The sequence below is a fragment of the Brugia malayi genome, assembly GCF_000002995.4.
Source record: "Brugia malayi strain FR3 genome assembly, contig: Bm_v4_ChrX_scaffold_001, whole genome shotgun sequence".
NCBI lineage: Eukaryota > Metazoa > Nematoda > Chromadorea > Rhabditida > Onchocercidae > Brugia > Brugia malayi.
This window is the reverse complement of record NW_025062479.1, coordinates 10,956,583-10,983,566: the sequence shown is the minus strand read 5'-3', so window position 1 is coordinate 10,983,566 and position 26,984 is coordinate 10,956,583. Positions and strand designations below refer to the sequence as shown.

Below are 26,984 nucleotides of genomic sequence, written 5' to 3'. Positions count from 1 at the left end.
CTTTTTTAATTTTCATATGATTACTGTTATGAGCTTAATTACCATTTGTAATCGTAGAAGTAAATCTGTAGAATAATCTAATTCAAATAAAATTTTAATGATTGATAATATATAAAAAAAAGAGAGCGATGTTTCATTTAAGACATAAATTGACTAATTTTTTCAAAAATTTCAACAAACATTAAGCGATATGAAATAAATTACAGTATTTATTTGATATGAAAATGCACATAATCGCATTTTTTCTTTCCTCTTTTTTTAAGAAAATATATAAAGAAAATGCGATATGCATAATTAAATTTTATAATTTTATTTCAATTAAAAATTTTATTTCATACAAGAAAAAGAAAGCAAAATTATTTATTGATAATGAAGCTGCATATTAATGATCGCCATGCATTTTATAATTTTTATCGAGAAATACTAAAAAATTTTTGAACGAGAGAATTGTTTTCTTTCACTTTACTATAAAATAGATTAATAATTTTTGAGTTCATTTTAGTACATGATAAATTATGACATTTGAACTATTATCATGATTTCCGTTTACATTATATAGCCAGTTTATCATTTCTAGAACAATACCATTATTTTAAAAGACATTTATCCACCAATATTAATAAATCTAATGAATCACATAAATCCGAAGTTTTTTTATATTATTATTTCTTTTTTTTAAATCAAAAGAAGAAATGCAAATAAAAAACTAAAATACTGTAATGATATTTAATTTAAACTAAGCAATTATTTATTTTTTTTTTCTTTATTACATTTAAAATTTCAATTCATAAATTGATGGTTACAACATATGATAGCAATGCTTTTCAGAGTTTTTTTTTTTTTTTTTTTTGTTTTGAATTTTTGTTAAAATAAAAAAGAATTAGTCAACCAATCATTCAATTTCATTTTTCATACATAAATTTATGATTGCAAAAATTGAATGAAATATCTTTCAAAATTTTATTTATTTACAATAAATGATTAAAATCTTTTATGATAAAAAATATGAGAAAAAGAGAAAAGTAAAATGAATTTAAAAAAGAAGAAATAATAATATCAATAATCAAAGAAATGAATCCATACAATCAATTTTTTTTTTTGATTTCAATGTGCAACATGAATTAATAAATTGTGATTGATGTATTATACCAATGATATCAACTGTTTTAGAAGATGAGCTGCTGGAAAACAATAATGAACTATTAATATCATTCATATCATTTATAATTTTTCGCTGTAAATAATTCGGCGGTGATAAATCCATTTTAATTTCATTATCATTTTCAACTGCTATTGTCGGATTACTGAGCGAACATAATGGTAGAACAGCTGTTGTTGATGAAGGTGAATTGTTCTTTTCTTTCCTACATTTAAAAAAAAAGAAAAAAGTTCAAAGAATACTTTGAACAAAGTTTCATTAAAATCATTTTTAAAATTTTCATCACTGACCAACCATCAGTGATCAATTATCAGCAGTTAATAATCATCATTATAGCTAAATATTAAAAATTAACACTATTAATTTAAGTGAAAAAAAGTGAAAGAGAGAAAGAAAAGGTTTAAAAAAAATGAAATAACTTATACTTTTGTTTTATTTTAGCTGTTGGAAAAAAAAAAGATGTTTTAATAATATTTACTAATTTCATTGTGCTATTACTAAACAACAGCAACAAAAGTTTGAAAAGTTCAATTTCATTAATTTTTTTATTTAATTCCATTTAATTTCATTAAACTATTGCTAAATGATAGCAATAAAATTTTGGAAAAAATAAAATTCTGAAAAAGTTAAAAAAAAAAGTGAAATTACGAATACAGACATATAAATTATTTGCAAAAAAAAAACAAATTCTCATTGCATTTCTAAATTCATTAAATTATTATCATTACAAAATTGATGTAATTATTTAATTCATATATCGTAATAAAAAAGTGATAAATGATTTATAAATTAAAATTGGAAATTAAAAAATTAAAAGTGAACCTTGTATGTTGTTGATTTTCATAGCCACTCGTTGCATCAAAATTGCAGTGTAACGGTCCAGCACATTCCACAAGGCTAAAGTTTAAAAGTAAAAGAAGGTTAAAACATTTAATAAAATTGCAAATACTTATGAGAAGTTTACGTAGCAAATTGATCAACATTTATGAAAAGTTGTCTTCCTTATAGAACTAAAAAATTTTTTAAAAAGTTGAAAAAATGATTGAAAGCTGTTGAAAAAAAATTTCTTTTCCTAACATCAAGTAAAATTGATCAGAACAAAATTTAAAAGAAAAAAAATGAAAAAATAAAAGGTAGCAAGCAGACAATAAATGGCTAAAATGCAAATGCAAACATATAAAAACTACTTTCTAATATTAATCAAAAATTTTTTAGCAATTATTTTCTGTATTGAAATAATCGTCCTATATAAAGTAAGAAGCAAATTAGAAAGTTTTGCAAAAAATCAAATTTAAATATTAAAAAAAATAAAAATGGAATTAAAACCTAACAAATCCTTAAAGATATGATGTAAACTTTTTTTTTTTTTTTTTAAAAAAAAAAAAAAAAAAGAACGAAAAAGAAGAGAAAGCTAAAACTAATAGATTAATTTCACCTACTGATGAGAATGTTTGATCAATGCATCTAAAGCGGTACTGGTAGCATTTGATAATGATCGACAACGTTTAATTAAAGCTTTTGTGTGTTGTTGTCGTAATTCACGATTGATAATCGCATATAGGATTGGATTTACAGCCGAATTAAAGCAAACTAACAAATGCGCCGCAAAAAAAATTGATGATAATGTTAAGGTTGACCAGGATACCTAACAAAAGATATTACTTATTACTTTCGTTTTTCATTGTTTAAATTTTTGTTGTTGTTATTGTTAATTAGATAAGAAAAGTTGGTAGAAATGCGACATATGATAATGCATCATGATAATATTTACAGTATGATAGTAAATGGAATAATATTAAAGTTTAATTGAATGATAAAAAGAGAAATGAATAAGTTTGTGCATTTAGTTATGAATAAAAAAAATTCTTTTTGAAACTTGATAAATCACTTTTTTTTCTCTCTCCATTCCCTTTTTTGAAAAAATTTCAATATGATTTTGAAATGTTATTTTAGTTAATTGATAGGAGAGATATTTATTTCCTCAATTTATTATCACAAGTTTATGATAACATCGATAATTATGAAGTGAATTTTGTTAATAGAAAATTAAAAAGCAAAAAAGGAAAATTAAAATAGCAATAAAAGGAAAAAAAAAAAGAAAGGCTTACAACAATAAGCTCAAAATGAGCCAGTAGATTTAGTGCCCAATGTGGCAGCCAACAGAAAAAATAAAATAAAATCATAGCAACAATTCGTTTCGTTACCTACAAAATAACTTTTTTAATTCTAATTTAATTCATCGAATTAAAATTTCTAGATTCATTTGAAATATACAGAGGAAAAGAGAAATTATGTTATTTTGTAATTTTTGTAATATCATTAAATTCTTTTGTTTGAAATTGGTCATACATCATTTATTCTTTATTCATCAGTATTAGTAAGCAACAGATTTCATTTAAACAACACAATTCTTTTTTAATAATTTTAAATTCCATATACTAAAAAAATGAAGTAATACCAAAAGCAATTTCATATTAAATTTTGTAAAAAAAAATTAAAATAATATCGAAAAAAGTGAATATTTGATTTAAAATTTAAAATATACCTGCCTTATCCGCATATTTGCATTTCGCTGTTTAGTGATAAAACTATGCCGATGAACATTTGCAACACTTTTATGCAATTGTATAATTACCTTCAAAAAAAAAAAACTTGTCACAATTAGTGTAAAATAATTTAAATGATACCTGTTAAAATTCAAAAAAAAAAAGGATTGGAAAGGACAAGATAGCCATACTTTAAATTATTTTTTTTTTTTTAATTTAATGAATTATTCAAAAAAAGAGAAAAGACAAGAAACTAAAAAAAGAATAGAATAACTTATTACATTTAAGTAAAAATAGGTAATTAAAAGAGCTGGTAATAAGAAACCACATGCGAATGTATAATACATAAATGTTGGATTGCTTTCTTCAAATATACATTTTGTTTGTGTTATATGATGATGATGATAATGTTTGTGTTGCTGATGATTATGATTATGATAATCTAGAAATATCATTATTAAAAATTAGAATTTTAAATGTGTCGAAAATTTGAAATTAAAAAAAAAAGGCTGTAAATATATATATATATATATCTTTTTTTTATAAGTCATAAGTAATAATAGAGAAATAAATAAAATAAATTATTAAAGAAAAATGAAAAGAAAATGCAGTAAAATAAACAAACCTAAGTGTAAAGCATCGTTTGGATTACCTATTATAAGGCTACCTGTTTGAACATCAACATGTACAACGGTTGCATTCATTACAACAGGTAACAAAAGTATTACCGCTAAAGATGAGCATAACAATAAAACGAAGCATGCTACTGTTGTTCTTCGCATTCTACGATAAATTAATAATTATTAATAATAAAAAAAAATTTGTTGTTAAAAATTTATAACAATTTAAAAATGAAAAAAAAAAGTTCATGAAAGATTTTTTTTCTTGTCTTCAACACTTAAATTTAAAAAAAAAATTTCTCTCTACAATAATATAATAAAAAATTTTTTTTAGTTTTGTTTACTTTATTGTCTATAAATGAACTGATTAAAAAAGAGGAAAACCTGATGGATTTAATTGGCGAGCATACAGCCAAATATCTATCCCAGCTAAGGACAGTCATAATAAAACTGCTCAATAATTTATTAACACTCTCACCAAACCAATAAAATTTACACATTAATTTACCAAATAGCCATTGTCCATATAATAAATCAATGATTAAAAATGGCAAATGCATAATAACCAAAAAATCCACCACTGACAAACCTAAAAAAAATCGAATTATTATTTAAATAATTTAAATAGAATTGAAATTTTTGCAATCAAAAAAAAAAAACAATTCATTTCAATTATGAAGCAAAATAAATTAAGAAATATTTTCTATTTAATAAAACTAGTTTAATTATTTTTTTTTTTGTTAGAATAAGAAAAAAAAAATATTGGTTTTTGTAAAGGTAATGTGTTTTTTCGATAGAAAAATATTTCCGATGGAATAGTAAAAGTTTTGATTTAAATTAAAATTTTGATAGCTTTATTAATGTTTTCTTTTTTTTCACTTCATGATTTCAATTATTTGCATTTTTCTGATACATATAATCAGAAATAACAATATTTCTGATCAGTTCCTTCTTGTTTTTTAATTCTATTAATTAAAAATCCGTTTCTGATATTGCCTTTCGGAAAAATTCATTACTTGTTAGAGTAATGATTACTTCATTAATCAATTTTTTCAGTAACTAAATTGAAGCTAGTTTCTCTTCAAAGTTTTAACTAGTTAAAACCAATTAAAACGTATTAATCACTTATTCACTCATTGATCTTTTTAATTTTATTCAGGGTGATCAATCTGTTGACACTGAAATTATCAGCATTTCACTCATTCATTATCAATTTTGATATCTCGTAACCATAATGGATTAGTTTGATTGAATTGTGCAAAAAACTGTAGCGAATTATTTTGAAAAATCAAATATTTGAACAAAATTTATGCATTTACCATGTAAATTATCAAATAATCAATGAAATTGATAAGATAAATTTTGTTGAATAAATTAATTAATGAAGCAAATAAAATGAATAATTAACCATTGTGAATTTACATATTGTTACTTTTATTCTTATCAATTTCATTATTTATACGGAAAATTTTAATTAGCGGAAAAATAATTAAACAATTTTTATCTTTGATGTTATTTTTTCCCCTCTTTTGATTATTCCTTATTTCCTAAATTTCAAAAATTTTTTAAAATTATCTATTCATTAAAATTATATATGAAAATTTGTTGAAAATAAAATGTAATAATTTTTTTTTTTTGTTTCTGTGTTTTTTTTTTTAGATTTGAAATGTTGATTTTAGTTGAATGAGCTGTAAAATGTTACTATTAAAAGGTTTGGCTAAGAATTATTCTACTACCTTGAAAAAAAAAAAACGAATGTCATTATTTGATGAATTAAAATGCAAATGTAAAAAAAATAGTGCAAATAAAATTTCAAAATTAGATTTTTTCTGTTTTTTTCATTTGATAATTTATTTAACTTACCCAAAATATAAATAAAAACATGTAAAGTGTTGCTTGGATTAACTCGAACTGAATTTAAACCTTTTCTTCGTGTTGCTGTTAACACATTAACAATCATTACAATAACACTCCTGAAATATTTTATTCACTTAAATTTAATTTATTTTATTTTATATTTTAAATCCAAATAAAGTTAAATAAAATTAAAAGATAGATTTATGCATGTATCAAATAGCTTTATAATAATATCCAATCAATTTGCTTTCCATTTTTCATTGATTAATATATCTCACGTTTTCTTTATTAAAAAAACTATTGCTTCAATTAATAAATTTTCACCAAAAAAAATGTCACTTAAATTCTTAACATTTAAAATTTGTCTAAATGTAATATTATTTTAAAATTAATAAATTCTACAATTTTCTCTTCTTTCATTTTTTGTTTTTGTTTTTAATATTTTGTCGAAAATTAAGAAACGAAACGAAAAAAATCAAACAATAAAAATATATGAATATGGAGTGAAAAAATAATTAAAAAGAATAACCCAAAAGGAAAATGGAAAAAGGAAATTGAAAAACAAAATTTTTTTCTTTCTTAAAAAAATAAAAAAATTTACCCATTACCAATTGTTCCAAATAAAAAAAGAAGAAAATAGGATATACTAAAAATTAAGCGTATAAATTTTCGCACTAATTCTTCATTATCATTTTCAGTATCTGAAAAAAATTGCACTAATAATTTTCTATTTTAATTTTGTTCTTTTAATTTTTCAGTTTGTTTTAATCATATATTTTAATTTTGATTTAGTTATAACAGATTGATTGGAAAATTCATAAAAATGCTGACATTTTATATTATAAAAAATACTTTTGAAAAATTTAATACATCCGTCCTTTTCATTTTTCTAAAGCATTAGTACTTTTCAGAAAAAATCAAAAAACTAAAAAAATTCATTTTACTTTTTTTTGGAAATAATGTTGCTTTTCTTTTAGTGAGCGAAATGATTCATTAGAATGATGAATGAATAATAATTATAAATTTAATTTTGAATGTAAGAAAAAATCTAACTTCAGAAGTAAAAATTTCTTTTTTTGCTTTCATCACTTGTCTTTTTTTGAGAAATCATTAATTTGCTACAATTAATTAAAAATAAAAATAGAAGGAATGCAGTAAATTTTCATCGTTTTAATTTTCAGTGTACCAAAATTATATTTTATCCCAGAAAAAAAAAAAAAAAAAACTTAAAAATGTCAAAAATTAATAGCAACAAAACTTCATACCAAAAATACCTTAAATCTAAATCAATATATCCAAATTTTTAAAAAAACTGTACATTATTTTTCGAAGAAAAAATGAAACAGAAAACGACAAACAACGAGAATAACTTCTTAGTTTAATAAAAATATAAATTTTTTATTAGAATCTTTCTGTATTTTATAAAAAATAAAATAAAAAATTTAACCTACTGATATAATTATTGAATGTTTCATTTAACAAACTACTGTTAAACTTTATTGTTTTTGATATCAGTGCTGCTTTTGTTGTTGCTGCCACTGCTGCTGCTGTTACTGTTGGTGTTGTTATTGTTATCCAAATATTAATCGAATCTAGACTTATGAACATTATCTGTAAATTTTTAATAATATTTGTATAAATTAACAATAAAATATTATAGATATTTAATATCGAAATTATTTTTTAAAAAAAACGAATTTATAAAAAAAATTACTAAAATAATTAAACTCTATCTCCTTCTCTCTCCCTCTTTTTTCTCTCTTTCATGTGTCCTTCCCTTGCATTTATACATCGATCATATTTATAAATCAGCAACAGTATTGCTGTAAATTATCAAAAGAGAACAAAAAAAAAAAAAAAAAAATTCGAGAGTGAATTGAAATTAATGAAGAATATAAAATGATGCAAATAAGGAAATGAATTAAAATCATCCAATTTCATTATCATCGTTAAACATCAATGATATAATCATATGCCTGATTATGAATTTTTATTGGAAAATGTTTATTCTGCAAAAATTTAACAAAAATGAATAATTCAGAATAAATAAAACTTAAAAAAAACGAACGATTTTGTTGTAAAATTGTTGTTTAAATTTTTAAAATCAATTATAAATTGCTAACTTATACTATATATAATGAAAATTCATTTAATTTTTCATTTATTTTGCTTTGCTTTTTTTCGTTGTTGTAATTCTTTATCTTGTTTTTTTTTTGAATAAAATCACGAACCTTTTTTTATTTTTTCATATTATTTTAAATAAAAGTGAAATTTCAACTCTCTCTGTGTGCTTTTTTCTATTTCTTAAAATTTTTAAAAAAAAACTTTTTTCCCTATCCTTTTTATAAAAATAACAAATGTAACAAAAACTAAAATAAAATTTTTGTTTAATCAAAATTTGTTTCCTTAAAAGCATCTCATTATATTTGCTCAAAAAAAATTTGTAATTTCATATTTAAAAAAGAAAAAGAAAGAAAGACGAAACCGTGCAAAATAATAAATATTTGAATAGATATTTTTCTTCGCCTTATTTATAATTTTGAATTCCACTTCATTTCGATAGCAATTTTTTTAATTTATTAATTAGCATCAGTTATCTTTGGTGTAATATAATAATATGAAAATATTAAATACTAATCATTGAATAATTAAATAATCAAAATTTCAAGATTTAGATGAATGAATATTATTTGGTAAAGCTTAAAAAAAAACATTAAAATGATGATTTTATTTTTTTCTCCTTTGCTTTTTCCATTTAACATTGATAAATTAATTAAGGAAGCAATTGAATTTTATTTCCACACGGTATCTTTGACTTTTAAGCAATAATTTTTCTAAAACGTCGCGAATGATTCGTTAAATTAATAGTTTTATTAAAAAAGAAATTATTGTTTGAAAAATTTTTTTGGCTTCGTTTCTTTTCTTTTTTTCTGAAATGTTTGTGAAAAAATTGATACAAAAGGAATGGTAATTATTTTTCCAAATTAAATATAATATAAATTTAGTATAAATTTAAAAAAACGGGAAATTAATAGCATTAAACTGCCTTTTTTTTTATAAAATGAGTAAATGAATAAAAATTTATAAAAAAATAAAGTAAAATAAAAAGAGACAAATATGTAAGAATAAAATTTAAAAAATAATGAATTTAGCACCGATTATAACACATATACATATGTGTCAAAATTAAAAAAATTTTTTTTTAATGTAAAAAAAGAAAATAAGAGATGAAAGAAAAGGCTTATTCTTAATTATTTTTTATTTTTTTTTTTTCATTTTCTAAGTGTGAAACTTTTTAGTAAACTGATTGAAAATGAATATATACTTAAAATATAGCTTCTTTTATCCATGTGCAAATCATTTTGCTTATCAAAAAATTGTAAGTTTATGAAATCTTTCGATTCAAATATTTGTTAAATTTTTTGTTAAATTACATTTGTTGAATTTTTTTCTAAAATATTTACTTGTCGAATGTAGCGAGCGGGGAAATGAGGAATCATTTAATATAATGAAAATGAAAAATGAATTTCATATTTCCATTAAATGTATAAAATAGAACAACTTTTTTTTACAAAAAAAAAAAGCACAAACAATAGAAAAATTACAAATTCTTTTCAATGAAAAAATTACATAAATATGAATTTCATAAAAAGAGTAGTTTTTGATTGATTTAATGTATTAAAATATAATAAACTATATCGAACATTTTTTTTTTTAAATTTATTTTTTTCCATTTCTTCCAAATCACTATTTTTTATTAATTTTTTTTTGCTTCTTTTTCTTAAATAATTAAATAAAAAAAGAGAGAAAGTTTTAATATAAATGGTTATTTAGCCTTATGTAAAACGCCACTTGACGAAAGTATCCCTTTTAAGAAAAAATATGAATGAATAAATCTGAAATTTGAAATATGGTGCCAGGAAGTAATAGTAATATAAATGAATATATGAAAATTTCACCCATTCATTTATTCAAATTATAATCGATTAACGGAATGATTACGAAGTGAAAAGCAGAAATGAAGTGATAGAGAAAGGAGAAAAAGAGAAAATTTTTGGTGAAAAAAAAAAGTTAAATGCATAATGTAAATGAAATGAAAAAATTAGTGTAAAACTGAATAAATGTGCATGTAAAATAAGTAAATCAAACCAAGAACTTAATTAACCAATGTAGAAAATAAATAAATAAATATATATATATATATATATGTGCATATAATTTAAGTATTATCAATTATAATTACTTTTTTATACTAGTAAAATATTCTGAATAATTTTGTCCGTTGTGTTTTTCGGATAAAATATGAGATGAGATAAATTTAACAGATGAAATCTTTATTTTAAAATTTCATTAAAAATTTGTTTTTCTTTGTCTTTTTTTTTTAATTTCATAGTTTCCATTCATGTTTCATTTGCTTTAATCATAAATATTTGCTTACTGCCATTTTTTTTTTTTTTTTTTTTGAAAATAAACAAAAATATAAATTATGTGGCTTCTAATTTTAATTGTATAAAATGCTACTAGATTAAATATAATGAGTTAATTAGTTAATAAAGGTGGTAGTTTAGATCATTTCATTATCAAATTTAATCTAATATAATAAGTTATATATGAAATAAAAAAAATTGAAAGACCAGAAAATAAAAAGTGATTTAAAATAAGGAAAAAGAAGAGTAATAATAAGGCAAACAAAAATAAATCTATGATTAAAAAAATGTAAGTGATAGTAAAATTATTGCATTTTCTTTTCTTTTTGAATAATAATTGTGATATTCAATGTTTTCATTTTTGATAATAATCAACTGAATGGTCAAACAAACAAACAAAGTGATGTATTCACAGTGGTTATTAATCTCCTGAAATTATATCAAGATAATAAAAAACAATTTTAAATCCGGACTTTGACACAGGAAACCATTTTATTTTAGATTTACTAATTTATAATATTTACCTTAATATTATAAAAATGTTAGCAATATGCTATTATTTTTTAAGAAGAAATGAAAACCACTGGAAAGGGAATTTAAATTTAAATTAATGAATAATAAAAAAAGGAAAGAAAAGAGAAAGTAAACACGAGATAAAGAGGTCTAATTGTTAATCGTTAAAGAATATATCAAAGTTCCAGAAAAAATAACATCAAGTTAATAATATATGGTAAATCACTATCATTAATGAAATGATCATTTGTCAACAAACTTTTAAACATAATTATTTTCACTCTATTTTTAATGAATATTCTAAATTAATTGCAATTCCAAATTTTTTATTAATTAACATACATTAGACAAGGAAAATTAAATTTGTTTAAAATTTCTTTTCCACTATCACTGCAAAATTATTTGTCACATTTATCATTTTATAGATAAAAATTACTTTTGCTGATAAAAATAATAATAAAATAATAATAGTAGCAGTAATAATATTAATAATGATCATTAATAGTAATAACAATAATAATGATAATGATAATAATAATAATAATAATAATAATAATAATAATAATAATAATAATAATAATAATAATAATAATAATAACCTTTTAAAAGTGATATCTAATGACAAAAAAAGAAAGTTAACTTAATTTTTTAATTATTTTTTGAATAACAAAAATTTTTGATCAAATTGCTAAGTTAATATTTACAACTTAATTGCATGAAGATTAGTGAATTATAAATAACAAAATAAGAACAAAAATTTTCACAGCTTCTATTATTATTCAAAATTTCATTATTAAATAATAAATGAATTAATCATTTCTTGATAATATCACAATTTGGGATGGTCATTTATTTTTAAAAGTGCAACTGTTATTTGTCACTAATGCTAATAATGCAAAGAACGGTTGGCCAAAAATTGCAAAAAGTAAAAACTAAAAAATTTTTAATGATTGCAAAAAGGAAATGTATATAATTAAATGGATGAACTATTTTCCATAGAATGTGATTTGAGAAAAAAAATGGAAATGAAAGAAAAGAATGACACAAATGACGAACTGATTTGCTTATGATAAATTTAACCTAATTAATTGGGTTTACATGTTGTCATCATCAATAACAAAACTTTCGTTTTTTTAATTTTTTTTAACTTGTTTTATTTTTTTGTTAGCAAATATCTATTGTTATGTAATGAATTTCATATTAAATTAACTTTTATTCCATGATAAAATGTAGTTGAATTAGAAGAATAATGAAGTTGTAGAAAATAATGTTAAATTAGAAATGATATGAAAAATGCTACTTTTTTCTTTTAATTAAAATTTTGGAAATTAATCGTCCAGTGACTATTGGAATATTATAATAATGGTAACAATCTTTTAATTTCTTTCGCAAAAGGATTTTTTATTTTTCTTTTTGTTATTTTTAAGGAATTATTATTATTATTGTTATTATTATTTATTATTATTATTAATGTTATTATTATTATAACATTTATATATGAATGTCATATAATTGATATATTTTTATGTTAAATTTTGCTATTTAATTGAAAATAATTAAGCGTTTAATTATAAAATAGTTTGCATTCAAAGACATTAATCAAAAAAAAGAAAAATTGTGCTATTAAGAATTGCAATTAGTAATCAAAAACTTAACACTATTAAACGAAATAATAATCACCATATTAATCTTATAATAATTTAAATTTTATCAGTGCATCATCATTTCTATTATTTGAAGTTATAAAATCTGGAATAACATGTTAAATTACGAATTGGTAAAATTCTTATAACTTAAACAAAAAAATGTTTTGTTTTTAAAAAAAGAATAAGGAAAAACGACAATAATGAATTCGAAATATCAACAATTTGTTGATATTTTTACCATTTTCTTCCATACCACAATCGCCACTTCATCGCCTTCCTAAAAACTAATTTCAAATAACAAATCAGACAACTACACTATATTTTTTAAGGATTGCTAAAAAAAAAAGTATATTTCAATTGCCGATTTTGCTTTGCAGCAATGAAATGAAAATTAAAAAATTGAATTTTACTTAAAGTAAAGAAAACATTATCCGTTACTCCCAATGGATTTCGGATTTTATCTTTTCTTTCTTTTTTTAAAGCATTTGTGCTAAAAGCGTATTGTTGTTGACATTTCGAAGTACTTGCTTCTTCTATTCACCAATCAGCTCAAATGTAATCATCATCAGTTATGCGATGATTCTTTTAAAAAATAAAATGATAACGAGAGAGCAAAAGAATTAAAAAAAAGTTCATTTTTAATATTTTAATTTACAAAAAAAATTTTTTTAAATTATGATTTATATAAATTATAATAAACTTATTGTATTTAGCATAGCTTCATTGTTAATATTAAAATTTAATTCTCATTTAGCTTTTTTTTTTGTTTCTACGATGATTTGCTATTTTTGTTTCATTTCATTAATATGGAAATTTTGTCATTTATTGTACCATTATTGTACCTTTGGTCACATATAGGTTTTTTTTTTTTCACTTTAATTTTCGAAATGACTTGAAGAAAGGAAATTTTTCTCATATGTTTGCAACCAATATTATTATAATATTAAAAGGAAAAAAAATCGTTAATATCACAAAATTTAATTAATCATTCATTTATGATAAAATGATTACCTGACAATATTGGAATTTTATTTCTTAAATAATTCACTGATCAATAAGCACTCATTGCACTTTTAAATGGTAAAATTTAATTAACATTTTAATCAAATGTAACTATTGAATTCATTATTTTATTCATAAATTAATTCAAAAATTTTGCATAACAAACTTTTTATATGGTAAATGATAATAATAGTCACCAGATATTTTATCATCATCGTCACTGCTATCAAATGAGTATTGAGTTGATAATAATTGATAATTTAATTGGTAATGATAATGACGATAATAGTGACAACTAGTTAATGACTTAATGACATCAATCCGTTTAATTAATTTGTTCTAATAAACAAATATTTGATATTTATGTTATTATGATTTGAAAATTTCGTTGTTTATTTATCCCACCTATTATTATCGTCTCTTATACGTCTTTAGTTTTTTTAATTTGAATTTTATTATTACGCAAAATTGCAATGAATGTTAAAATTTTCTTATCTCTTATATTCAATAAAAAAGTTGATAATAAAGAAATCATCATTTGATATAACAAATTTTAAATTTATTTTAACTAAAAATTATTAAGCATAGCGAAAAATTTATGAAGAAAATTGTAAGTATATAACTTAAGACATACTGACTAATATATTATGAGACAAATGACAGAAAATTTTGATTTTTAATTTAATGAATTGCATTGTCAGATATTATTATGAGAAAAGAAAAAGTGGGATAAGAAATAAAAAGAAAGAAGAGAGAGGTATAATAATATGCTTTCCATATTTTGTTACAAATTGGTAATGTAAAAATTATTTTCAGATTTTAGCACAAAAAGTTGGAAAAGTGATTATCAATCATTTTTCTCTTCCTTCCTTTGCTTATTCTTCGTTTTTCTTTTTCTTTCTCTCCCTCCCTTTTTCTTCTCTTTCATTTTTTTTTTTATTCAATTAAAAACCAAAAATAGAAAAATTGTTGAAGTTATACTTTCGATTGTACTTTAGCGGTAAAAACAAAATTATTGTTCCCCTATTATCACCGATTATTGATTTATCTTTTTTTTTTTACAAATAGCTAGGAACTGATTGATTAAAATAAATAAATAAAAACTTTACCATACGCTTTCCTGACAATTAAAATTTCTGTTTCCCTCCTTTTTTTTGTTTTTTTCTTTTTCAATATTTAAATAAACTATGAAATTTCATAATACAAAGTTAGTGCTTTTCACATATCAATTACTGCTATTTGTTTACTGTATTATATTGTTAAATTAATAAATTTAATAAATTATCATTCATCAGTGTCTATTCACTCACATCCCACTGATGTTTAGTAGTTTATTCATTGCATTTAATGACGCATTTCCGTTTATCAAAGAGATAACAAATGTTGAAGATTTACTGATTAGTAATGTCATAATTCTATCACTTAATTCAACATTTCATTCTCCTTCATCATTGCAATACTAATAATCATTATTGATTCTTTTATGATTGATAATTAACATTATTTAATCATTATGAATAAATAATAATACGAAATTTTGCAGTAACTAATGTAATACTAAGATTAATAAAAATATTCAGTCATTATGAGTGTAAAAAGATGTCATCCAATATCAATAATAATTATTATTTTACTAATCATAAATGATGGTATAAAAAAATTCTTGGTACTTAACAAATTATTAATCGGTTGTATTTTCTTTAAAAAAGAAAAAAACAGAGAAAATGAAAAGAAATACATGAAGTATTTGTTCAGACAATTACAACAATAATAACAAGAAAACAATTTAACAAATTCAAACAAGTAACAAATATATTTTACAATTTTTCAAAAAAAAAAAGGAAATGAAAGCCAATCGATATGAAAGAATATCATTTACGATATGAAAAAGTAAGCTAATTAACAATTTTCATAAAGAATTTCATCTAAAAGGTGCAACTACTTTCGTCACATAATTTTGCTCTGAAATGATTACAATTCTAATTTTACCCATATCTTTCATTCTCCTACAAAAAAGAGACAGAATGATGCTCCTCGACGATCATTAAATTTTGTAATAGAAATAAAAAGCAAATAATAACTAGAACTGAGGAAGGTAAAATGTTATTCTGATTTAAACTAAAAGATGCAATAATTTTTATATGAATAGATAAAAAAAACTGATAAAAACGATCTAAACACAAATTGAATTAATTTCATCAATCATTTCAGGCTAATCTAATTTACACAATCCCATTAGCTATTTTCTCTATCAAATGTACGATAAGCTTAAAATTTGCTGCAATATTTTACATAAAATAACGAAATCTAACTTAAAATGATAATAAATGAATTAAATTAAAAAAAAAAATACAGAATAAAAAAAATCAAATCTACAATTAAAAGCCCATATTCAAAATTTGCATAAACAAAATAAACAATTCTTCACAGTTCTTCATTATGCTGTTTTCGTTTTTGTTTCCGTAATTCTATGACATATGCTGGATGACTTAGCACATATTCCACTTGCTTAAATAAACTGAACTGATTTTATGACATATAAAATTTTTTTTAATATTTTAATTTTACATAAACTTCTTATCCATAATGAATACTGCTATAATTACTAGCAAAAATTTTGAAAAATACTAATAAATTTCAAAGGAACAAATTTTATAATTCATTCATAGCTATGACCATTAAAAAAAAATATATAATTTGAACTGTACTTTGAATGTTTAAAATGAACAAAGATTAAAACATAGCTCACACAAAAGTTGCTTTATCATGCAAAAAAAAAAAAAAGAAAAAAATCAAGAAATTTGAAAAATTCAAGCAAAAAATAATAATCAGTATTATGAAAAAATATTTGAAATCTCTAATTTGTATTATTTCATCTATTAAATTCATACCTGCAAATTAAAATATATGAATAATCAAATTCAATTAAAGCTAATATATTTACAACTTCACTAAAAGATACGATGAGAAATTCCTAAAAATTCAACCTACAAACAAACATAAAAAATCACGCTTACCATCAGAACAAGCCTTCGAAATTCATCCCGATCAAATCGATAATTCTGAAATTTTTGATGTAGCTTACCCGTTTGTGGATGTATACCGTCACCAACTGGAAATACTTTATCACTTTTTGTCCATGTAAAATATTTAACACCTCTTAAACGTGCTAAATCCCAATAACAATTCGTATCACCACAATTGTACCTTAAAATATTGGACAGAAATTAAACAATATAAATAATTAAAATCAAAATCAAAGAAAACAAATACAAAATCAGTATTAAAGCTCTTGAATTGCTTAATACAGTCTATTCCTAATTAACAAATGATATAATTTTATAATAAATAGTAAATAATCATTAAATTTTTGCAAAAAAGTTTTGACAAAAAAAAAAAAAACGAAACAAAAACAAGTCCGAAAAAAAGGAAACAAAAATTAAAAATAAAATCTAACTTTGAACATCCTCATTCCCTCTTTTACTGTCCTCCCTCTTTCACTTTCTCTCTCTCCCCCTTCTTTTCCACTTCTTATTTGTCTATCATATATAGCAAAATTTTTGAACAAAATCAATCATTTATCACTTATGATTAATCTTCGCTAAAATATAATCAATTTAGAAATATATTAAAAATACATATATATATGAACGGAAGCATGCAATTTCAAGATGAGAGTCCAAACCGGAAAAAAATCTTCACTAAAGACATATAAGCAATCCAAAAAAAAAAAAAAAAAAAAACATATATGAAACGAAAACATACAATTCGAAGATGACAGCCCAATCCGGTAAAAATAACAAATGCGTTAAACCACTACCATGCATTCCAATGAATATATCACTATTATGTGTTATTTCCAATTGTTGTAAAAATGTAATGCTTCTACAATAATTCAACAACATTAATTATAAAAACTGAAATTCAAAATAAAAAAGAATTAAAGAATTAAACAAAGAATATTAATAACAGAAACCTGTTATAATCAATTTGTCTTTCAATAACATCCGGAATACTCTTCAAAACATCCATTAGCTAAAATTATATAATGTTTTTAAGAAAAAAAGAAAGAAAAAAAAAAAAAAAAAAAAACGATTATAATAAGTTATTAAATTTAGAAAAGTAAATTTAATATGAAAATTGAAATAATACAGCAATAGTACATAAATATTAATTAATTGATACTTAATAAATAAATATTAGTAAAAATTAAAATGAATGCATAGTTAGCATAATCTAATTATATACCGAAATCGTTATAAATTAACTGCAATTAATTTTGTTTTTGAATAGCGGATATAAATAGCCTTGATATCATCTATCATATCAAGTGGCAAAAATTCAAAATAAACAAAAAAAAAAAAAAAAAAAAAAAAGAAAAAGAAAATAATCATTGTAGATGAGATGGACGAATATATCAGTTGAAAATTGAAATGCTGGCTCAAAAATTTTTAATTTCAGACAGTATCAAAAGAAAGAACAAACAAACAAGCAGAAAGAAAAAAGATAAAGTAAGGCGACAAGAAAAGAAAAAATAACATAAGTTATTAATCTTTCGTTTTTTTTTTTGAAATAACATTTCATTTCTCTCGTATAAATTTATATATTTTTACTTGAAAAATTAAATAATCAAATAAATCGATCAATCAAAAAACATATATTAATTACTACTTAGAATGAAAAGGAAAGAAAAAGCTGAAAAAATACTGAAAAGAGAACACATTTTAAGATGATATAATTATAACATAAAGTAATCCCATCATTTCTATTGCAACAAAAATTTCTGCTCAAAACGCTTAACATAATCATTTCAAGTGCTATCACATCTTTTTTGAAAAACGATCATCAATGAATGAATGAATGGATAAGGATGATAGGATAAAGAGTGATAATAGACTTTAACTGCCAATAGATAAATCCGTCTGTTTGTCTATCTTTTTGTTTATTTGTGTGTGTATGTGTGTGTATCTTATCATTGTGAATCAGTGTTAGCTAACTAACTGAACCATTTTAACAATTTCATTCTTTAAATGCATCAATAAATTGTTCACTTCAAACATTACATACTTCTTCATTCCTCTTCAATCTTACTTTCTTCACCTTAACAAATAATCACACTATAATTCTATCAAGTTTTTTTTTCTTTCTTTTTCTTTTCTAAACATATATTGTTAACATTTATCAGTACTGAAAAGTATTGTTAAAATTTTTCTTTTAATTACTATAGCTATTAATGAATTATTCATTTTGTATAACTACACAGAAAAAATTAATATATCAATTAGCGAAATAATTTTAACTAAAAATTAAATTAATATGCTTATAGTATTATGCTTAGAGTATTATTAATTAAGGAGAATAATGTTAAAAATTCCAATCTATTTTCTCTTCAATTAATTCCATCAATTTCGTATTTATTTTAAATTAAGCAGATTTAGATTTTGATTTAACCATAAATTAATCTCATTTTATTAATATCATGAATATTATCATTTATTGCGCTCATATCTTATTCATCTATCCTTTATTTTTTATTCCATTTTTTTTTTAAATTTATTTGCTGTAAATATATTAAATAAAATACGATACTTCTTACATTCTAATTTTTAGACACTATGAATGATTTAGATTTCATTCTTATACATCATTAATTTTCATTTATCATTTTCATCACTTCAATTTAATTCATAAATTAAAAAAAAAAAAAAGATTACAGCTTCAAATAATGGATGAATTTGTATCGAACGAATGCATTAACGATGAATTTGAGATGAAATTGATAATAATAATATCATATTCCATCGGTTATCGTTAAACTGATATATATTTTCGAGATTCATTTGCATGCTATCATTATGGCTGCACCAATTCCCTATAGGACTTCTTCAAACAGTCTAGTTCGTTAATATCGTTCATGTTTTCTAATTATTAAATTCTAATCAGTAATCCATGTACCTGAATATTAAATTCTCCTGTGGTAGTCACAATTAAATATAATCACTATTTTAAGGATATTTAATCTCACATTAATAACAATCAAAAGTAAAATATTTAATATTTGTAAATAATAAACTTAGTAACATAATTGTCGAATTTCTAAAATTCAGAATTAATTAATTCGTTTCTTTTTTTTTAAGCCAGTTGGATCATTCCCGCCCACTGTTTACTATCGTGATACCTATGGACTACAACACTTGATTGATGGTTGTGGAATTCAACGGAATCATACAGATTCCATTACAACGGTAGAATCAGATGATACTGTAACAACAAAATCTACAGGTATATAGTGAAATTTTTTCAAATTTCCCTCGAACACATAAATGCCTTAAATTAAGGAAAAAAATCGAGAAATTCTTTAAGGAATTTAAAAATTAAAGATAGTAATAAAGATTAGTTATTAGATATAAAATTGCAAACTATTGTTATTTCAGAAGTTTATCTGCAAAACAGATAGGAAATGTAAGTGATTACAAAACTAAGAAATTCTCTTATAAAAAAATACAAAATTCGATTTATGAAATTTCATTTATCTTTTTTTTTTTTTTTCAATCATGGTTTCATGACAATCCTTTGTTACATATGAAATTTTCAGTACGTACAATTGCAAATATCCACAATGTAAATCAAATGATTGAAAGTTCAACGTCCAAAGGAACCGTCAATTCGCCGTCATTCCATGTATGCTTGTTATTATTTTTTATCATTTTCTTGTTAAACTAATTGGTATTGAAAAGGTATTTCTTATTAGTTAATAGTGGAAAACTTTGAAATTTAGAAATTTCTGAAATTTTAATAAAATAAAAAAATAAAATAAAAATTCCAAATGCTACATAACAAAAATAAAACAATTATGGAAAAATTGATTTCATAAATTTCAAATTTTAGATTGATCAAGTGGTTACAAACCAAGTTATACTAATGCAAGCACGAACATTACTCACTCTTACTTTGGTCGCTTTTGGTGCAGCACTTCAATTAGTAAATGACATTTATTTAAATTTGAAAAAAAATCCCACTAAGCTTTCAATTTCTTTATTAATTTGATTATTTTACAGATGATTTTTGGTATAATATGTGTTTTTTATGATGGCTGTCCGTATTATCTGGCTGTTATTGCAAGTTTCGCATTTATGCTGAATGCTTCCACTATTTTATGTTTCATAAGATATAGGCCAACACGGACATTTCTGGTAAAAATTGGAAAATTTTGCAATAAAAATTAAACTTGTGTAAAAATTTTGGAAACATTAAATTAAATAGTTGAAGAAAAGCAATTCTATCCTTTCTTTGTATGATTATTATTTACTAATTTCAATTTGAATAAAACAAATCTTTAAGTATGATTTGTAGTGGATAGATAAGCATCCAAATCTTTTCACATATCATCTAATGATCGCATTTTCCTTACTGCTTTAGAAATTTATGATTTCTAAATTTTTCATTTTCAAAATAGTTCTGATAGAAATCAAAAAAAAAAAAACAGATCAACATTACATCTTTTTAAAAGTGATACGAATATTATCAATGTTTTTATATTTTTATTTCTTATTTATTAATGAATATTTTAGATGCTTTGTATTGCATTTACTAGTATCAGCTTTATTGTTGCCGTGACAGTATTCATTTGGACGGCATACTTAATCTATGGTGAAGATAAACAAATACGAGGTCAAGGATGGTCATTTTATGAGGTTACTGCTTGCTCAATAAATTTACATGAACAAATTGCATTCTTGATCTATCAAAAAAGAAAAAAGAGCAGAAAGTAAGTATTTTTTAAAATTACAAGTGAACATTCATTCACTCATTCGTTCATTAAAATTTATGATCACTTTTCAGGAAAATTTCCTAGAACTTAATCGAATTGTATCCAATACACGAGTAGCTATGTACAGTTTGCACATGGTACTTTCTCCCATACAAGGTAACACATTCCGATAAATATTTCGAAAGAAAAAGAAATTACTCTTTTTGTAATTAAAACTATATGAATAAAAGATCTGACAACCCAGTAGCGTTAATGTTACATAAGCTCCAAGCGAAATGTCACATAAGTTTCAAGCGATAAGATTGACAAATCCCAGAACCAGCAGTAATTTTTAAGATATACACAGGAAAAGTTACTGATTAGGATGAAGCAAGGAATGCAATGAAACATTAATAAGCTACATTAAATTTCATAATTCGATGATTCGAAATTTTCATTTCAAATAAAAATATTCTTGCTCAAAAAAGCATCTGTTTTTTTTCCGCATTATGCTGCGCTGGAATTTTGAATATACTTTTCAAGAATTTACGGCACATTCAAAGTGATCGAATAACACGCGGCTACTTTTTCACGCAACCTCTCATCGGACAACAGGTCAGTCAAAGAATTTTTTCAAAAGATCGAAAAGGAAATAGCTTATTTCTTTGACTATCTTTATTGTATAAAAAACATGTGTAAGTAAAAAACGCTAAAAATTGAAAAAAAAAAAAAAAAAAACTTTTCAATATATGAAAAATTTTTGAATTTTGAAAGACGAACCAAAGAATTAACATAATTGAGTAAAAAATAAATTTTCAGACAGTGCTCGTTCCAATTGAATTGAAACAAGTAGAAACATTTGATGAAAGTGAAATCGAAAATGCATCCGTTGGTGTACAAACAAGCGGTGGTAACCAAAGCAACAAAGATAGCTTATGAGCTTAACAAAGTGGATACATAAATATTCTCCTTCAGATATTTTTACAAAATAAATAAATATATTTAACCTAATCACATTCAAAATAAACAGCTAAAAAGAAGTAATAAATAATTCATAATTATTGACTTACCTCATCTTCGTTAATTATTTTCCTGAATGGAGTACTCCTTGATAATAGCGTTACGCGAATCTTATTTAATAATGGTCCATTTTGTCGAATCATCAAACGATGAAGAATATGCCGAGAAAATGCATGAATGAGGCCACTTCCTTCACAGCCATCAATCGAAAAACAATTTTCCAAATATTTAAATTTTGAAAACTCGAGTTTTACTATTTCCAACAAGTTTATTATTAACAAATTGATAAATACCCGGCTCTGTTAATTATCGACTGATAATTAATGAGATAACGGTTTATGCATCAAAATATTAAGGACATTTTATGGTTTCAATTATGATAGAGTTTGCCTGGCGTCTATAATGTGAGATAAAAAGTACTTGAGGCAGTGTAACTAAAAAATGGAAAGAGTATAAATGATACTAACTACATTTATGGAACATAATCAACAAATAAGGTTAGAAAAACTGAACAATTAAATGTCTTTTTTTTTTTTTTTTTTTTTTTAGCTAAAAAGCAATAAGCTTTAATCAAAGTATCTAAGACAAAAGAAATCCAATTGGATTCAAAATAAATCAAACAAGAATAGTTTTTTCCCTCTCCCCTGTCACTCAGTCATAATCTCTTGATGGAATTTTGGCCTATAAAAGTACTCTAGAACCAAGTCAACAAATTCGGTCATTTTAAGTTGAAAAATCACCACTTTCATATATTTTACATTATTAAAATAAGCTACTCTTTAGTATTTTATTCACATTTTGTTTACAAACTTCTGCAAAAAAGCCACAAAAATTTATTTTAAAAAAAAAACTTACTAATGGCATATTATAATAGAGACCGAATCGCTGTCTAGCAAGCATTGAAAACATGGCATTCCGGAAACAGACCATTTTCCCATCCAGGTCAATCAATTCATGAGGTGTGTTCACTGTGAAAGCACGCCAAGTAGCTCCAAATGTGGGATCAACAAAGCCATTAAACCACTAAAAATATGTCATAAAAAAGACTATAGTAAACCATTACTTTGTTAAATTTTTTGAGCTCAAGCTGGATCAGTTTTTATTTCAGCATGAACCTGTCACTTGATCGGTTATAGATCAAATTTTATAATTTCGCTATTTAAATGAAGCAGAAAGAGTAACTTTCAATCTTCGATTAACATAGCTAATACAAAAGAAGAATAATCAGCAAAATTTGTTAATCGAATGACAAAACCAACCGTATCCCACCAAAGGATATCGATATCCATATCAACAGAACCATTAATATGTTGGCTAGCATACAGATTGATAAAATCACAGAAATGATGATACATATTTACTGATGCATCCAATTTAATTAGCACTGTTGGCTTATCAAAAACTACATCACATCGATGTTCCGAAATCCGAAAATCACGGTACGATTTAAAATACTCTAATTCATGAGCCCTAGAATGGTTAACATTAATTACAGTTCCATCCAAAATGATTAGAGTAGTATCAAAACATAGTCAAAGTACTGGAAAAGAAAGAAATACCCTTTAAAAAAGGTCACATAGTAGTCGATTAAAGAGAAAATTTAATAATGTTAGAGGAAGAACTTCGCTGAAAAACATCATCCTCAGTTTCTGCAAACCAATTACTTACCAACTTTGCAAATAACTCTTTTCATCCGCTCTGCTATGTAGCAATTTCTCGTCAAACAGTACATTACAGTTTCCACCAACTTGTCCCTTCCGGATCACATCATTTCGGTACCTTAAATTCAAGGTTTTTTTGTAGAAAATAATTGTTGTGAACGAGTTGCAATCACAAACAATAACTTTAATGAATTCTAAATTCATTTAAAATATTGCAGAAATAACCAAATTATGACATCATTCACCTCTTCGAAGTTTTCGAATTCAAACTTTTGAAATCAAAGAAAATGTTTCTTGCATAACAGAATCTTAAATGACTGGAACATTCCAGAAAACTACCTTCCTGTAAATAAACTGACTAAATTTTTCGGAATCAATGCAAGAAATTTCAGTTTAAAGAATGATTTGCACCTGAAATAATTATAATTGGGAAACCAAATAAAAAATATTTAGATAGCGAATACATACAGTATTATTTGAAATGCAAATTGGCTCGATAGTGTGAAATGTTTGTGCTAATTTCCGAAAATCACCTTGATTTTGAAATGTCTCTAACTTTGATTCGGTACTGCTTCTGCCCCTAAAATATCAGTGTAAATGCATAATTAAATTTGACTGATATCCTTCGGCTTTTTATATACTTTATTGAAACCTGAATAAAAATGTTTACTTTTAGTGACAGTTTCGTCGTTAAATATTGTTTCATTTACATTTATACAGTTAAAAATAAGAAACTCTAAATCATGATAAGTTATACTAAGAAAAAAGGAGTAGTAATGGTCAAAATAAAAATCAAACAATAAACAAAACTTTGCCCTCGCAGTATGCATCTTAAAGTAAGAATGGTTGGAAATGGAAGAAAAAAAAGCATACTAAAATTAGATAATGAGGAATATCTTACTATTAAAATACAATTACAAAAATTACCCTGTTTCTAGTTAAAATACGATAAAGAATACAAAACAATAATTATCAGAATACAACAAATACAGATATGAAAATGAAGGGTGAAGAAAAAAAGTTGATATTTTTGTCTATAAATATATATGAAGTAATAACTCTACAAATTTTGAAACTAACCAACTGTTTGACTTTGTGCATTTTGTTTTTTGCGCAGAATAACTGTTTTCTGGTTCACAATTTGACTCATAACCCCAACAATGTTTGTTGTTTATTGTATGCTGAAATTGTATTCGTATGTGATACCACTTTTTATAGCATTCATTATTTTAAAAAGGACAAAAACTTGGAAAGAATATAATCTAATCGCTAATAATTAGTTTAGATTTTACTGGAGAAACGCAATTAAATGGATTCATGTAAAACAAAATAATATGAACCATATGGGACGAAAAAAAAAAACAATTTTAGTGAATCGATTTTAATTTAATAATGAATTACCATTGCTAGAAATACCTTTTTTTTTTTAGAATTGCTGGAAAAAAAGATTTGAAAAATTTATTTAAAAACAAACAGACAATAGTAACCTTTAAACGACAAATTTCATTTTTGAAGCATAAATTTCGCACTGCATTATCACGATTTACCCAATATCGAATATGCTCTTCTGGTAAATGTAAGCTATCGAGCAAATTTGATTCTTCCGTTGCTAATGCAGAAAATAGCAGTAATACTAAAAGCGTAACTCCATGCATTTCATTTTATGTTCTGAAAATGAAAAATTTAAATGGAGAAAATGGATTTATGTTCGATTTTTGCTCCATAATTTCATTATTTTTGTTTATCTTAGTAATATTTGGAAATAAAAGCTAATTAAGTGATAATAATAAAAACATTTTATAAAAGAACAAATTCAAATTACTATATCAATTTTCCACATTCAAATTTTAACTAATTTTAATCCATTAAAATTTTTCATATAAATAGAATGAGGCAACAAGTTACAGATGCTATGAACGGTATGGAAAAACGGTTGAAATTTTAATTTTAGATTAATACAATTAAAAATCAAGCTTTATCTGACTACTTATGCTTAATATAAATTTTAACAAATAACTTCATCAGTTGTATAACAAATTTTCTAAATGACACTCATTTCTCTCACCATTCTCTATTGAAACTTTCTTCTTCAATCTCCTGTCTATATGCTCTCTAAAAATCTTATCAATCTCTTTCTCAGTACCATAATTATTAAATATCGCAATTCCATCTATCTCTAATCCTCCTTCAAATCTGTAATGCCCCCACAATTCATTCATCTCTCACTTTTTCTTCATAGTAAATTTAGCACGCATCTTAATATTAAACCAACCACCAATCTATAACAGCTGCCCGACAGTATCTTTTACCATTGATGCGGAATTCCACTATTTTCGGTTTCCGATGTTCAAAATTTCTTGTTTTTCTTTTTGATATTTAGATGATACAAGTTTTTTATTATTTCAATTAAACATAGAAATTGAAAAAACATAAATGTGTCAAATTGTGGATGGTGCAATATAAGATATGCATAAAATTTTAAAAGTAGCTTTTCTTTTTCTTGAAGAAAAAAAACCTATTTTTAATTAAAGAGTAAATAAATTAGAGGAATTAAAAAATAATAGGAATAGTTTGAAAAGCATGTAAATGTAAAAGTGTGATTAATAAATAGAACTATATAATGGACATTAAATGCTATGTGTTGTATTTCCGGTTTTTGTTTAACCATGTACATCTTTTAATGTGTAAAATTGGATTCAAATTGAGTTTTCTCCTAGCTATTTGCTAAATTGGAATTTTATGACATCATTCAGCAAGTTACAAACTTCAACATGAAATGTCAA

At 23.2% G+C, this 26,984-nt stretch overlaps 3 protein-coding genes across 3 annotated transcripts; 1 reads left to right on the top strand and 2 right to left on the bottom strand.

The window, feature by feature from the left end:
- Positions 1 to 1,063: 1,063 nt before the first annotated feature.
- Positions 1,064 to 7,790, bottom strand: Bma-npr-32 (Uncharacterized protein; the record flags this gene model as incomplete). The annotated part of the gene is made up of 11 exons (XM_043074432.1): positions 1,064 to 1,364; positions 1,982 to 2,056; positions 2,599 to 2,804; positions 3,268 to 3,363; positions 3,705 to 3,794; positions 3,987 to 4,147; positions 4,331 to 4,488; positions 4,710 to 4,914; positions 6,189 to 6,298; positions 6,784 to 6,883; positions 7,634 to 7,790. The coding sequence occupies 11 exons, from the start codon at positions 7,788 to 7,790 to the stop codon at positions 1,064 to 1,066; spliced, it is 1,659 nt and encodes a 552-aa protein (XP_042930366.1).
- An 8,967-nt stretch (positions 7,791 to 16,757) lies between these two features.
- Bm4640 (GH05422p, putative) lies at positions 16,758 to 25,856 on the bottom strand (the record flags this gene model as incomplete). Its single annotated transcript, XM_043074430.1, has 11 exons — positions 16,758 to 16,977; positions 17,536 to 17,655; positions 17,747 to 17,805; positions 22,591 to 22,746; positions 23,396 to 23,563; positions 23,800 to 24,010; positions 24,209 to 24,319; positions 24,447 to 24,544; positions 24,670 to 24,781; positions 25,282 to 25,382; positions 25,689 to 25,856. 11 exons carry the CDS (start codon positions 25,854 to 25,856, stop codon positions 16,758 to 16,760), a joined length of 1,524 nt encoding a protein of 507 aa, XP_042930364.1.
- Bm4639 (Uncharacterized protein) lies at positions 19,626 to 22,459 on the top strand (the record flags this gene model as incomplete). Its single annotated transcript, XM_043074431.1, has 9 exons — positions 19,626 to 19,667; positions 19,908 to 20,052; positions 20,366 to 20,451; positions 20,659 to 20,751; positions 20,829 to 20,963; positions 21,342 to 21,464; positions 21,613 to 21,678; positions 22,064 to 22,135; positions 22,340 to 22,459. The coding sequence occupies 9 exons, from the start codon at positions 19,626 to 19,628 to the stop codon at positions 22,457 to 22,459; spliced, it is 882 nt and encodes a 293-aa protein (XP_042930365.1).
- Positions 25,857 to 26,984: the final 1,128 nt, after the last annotated feature.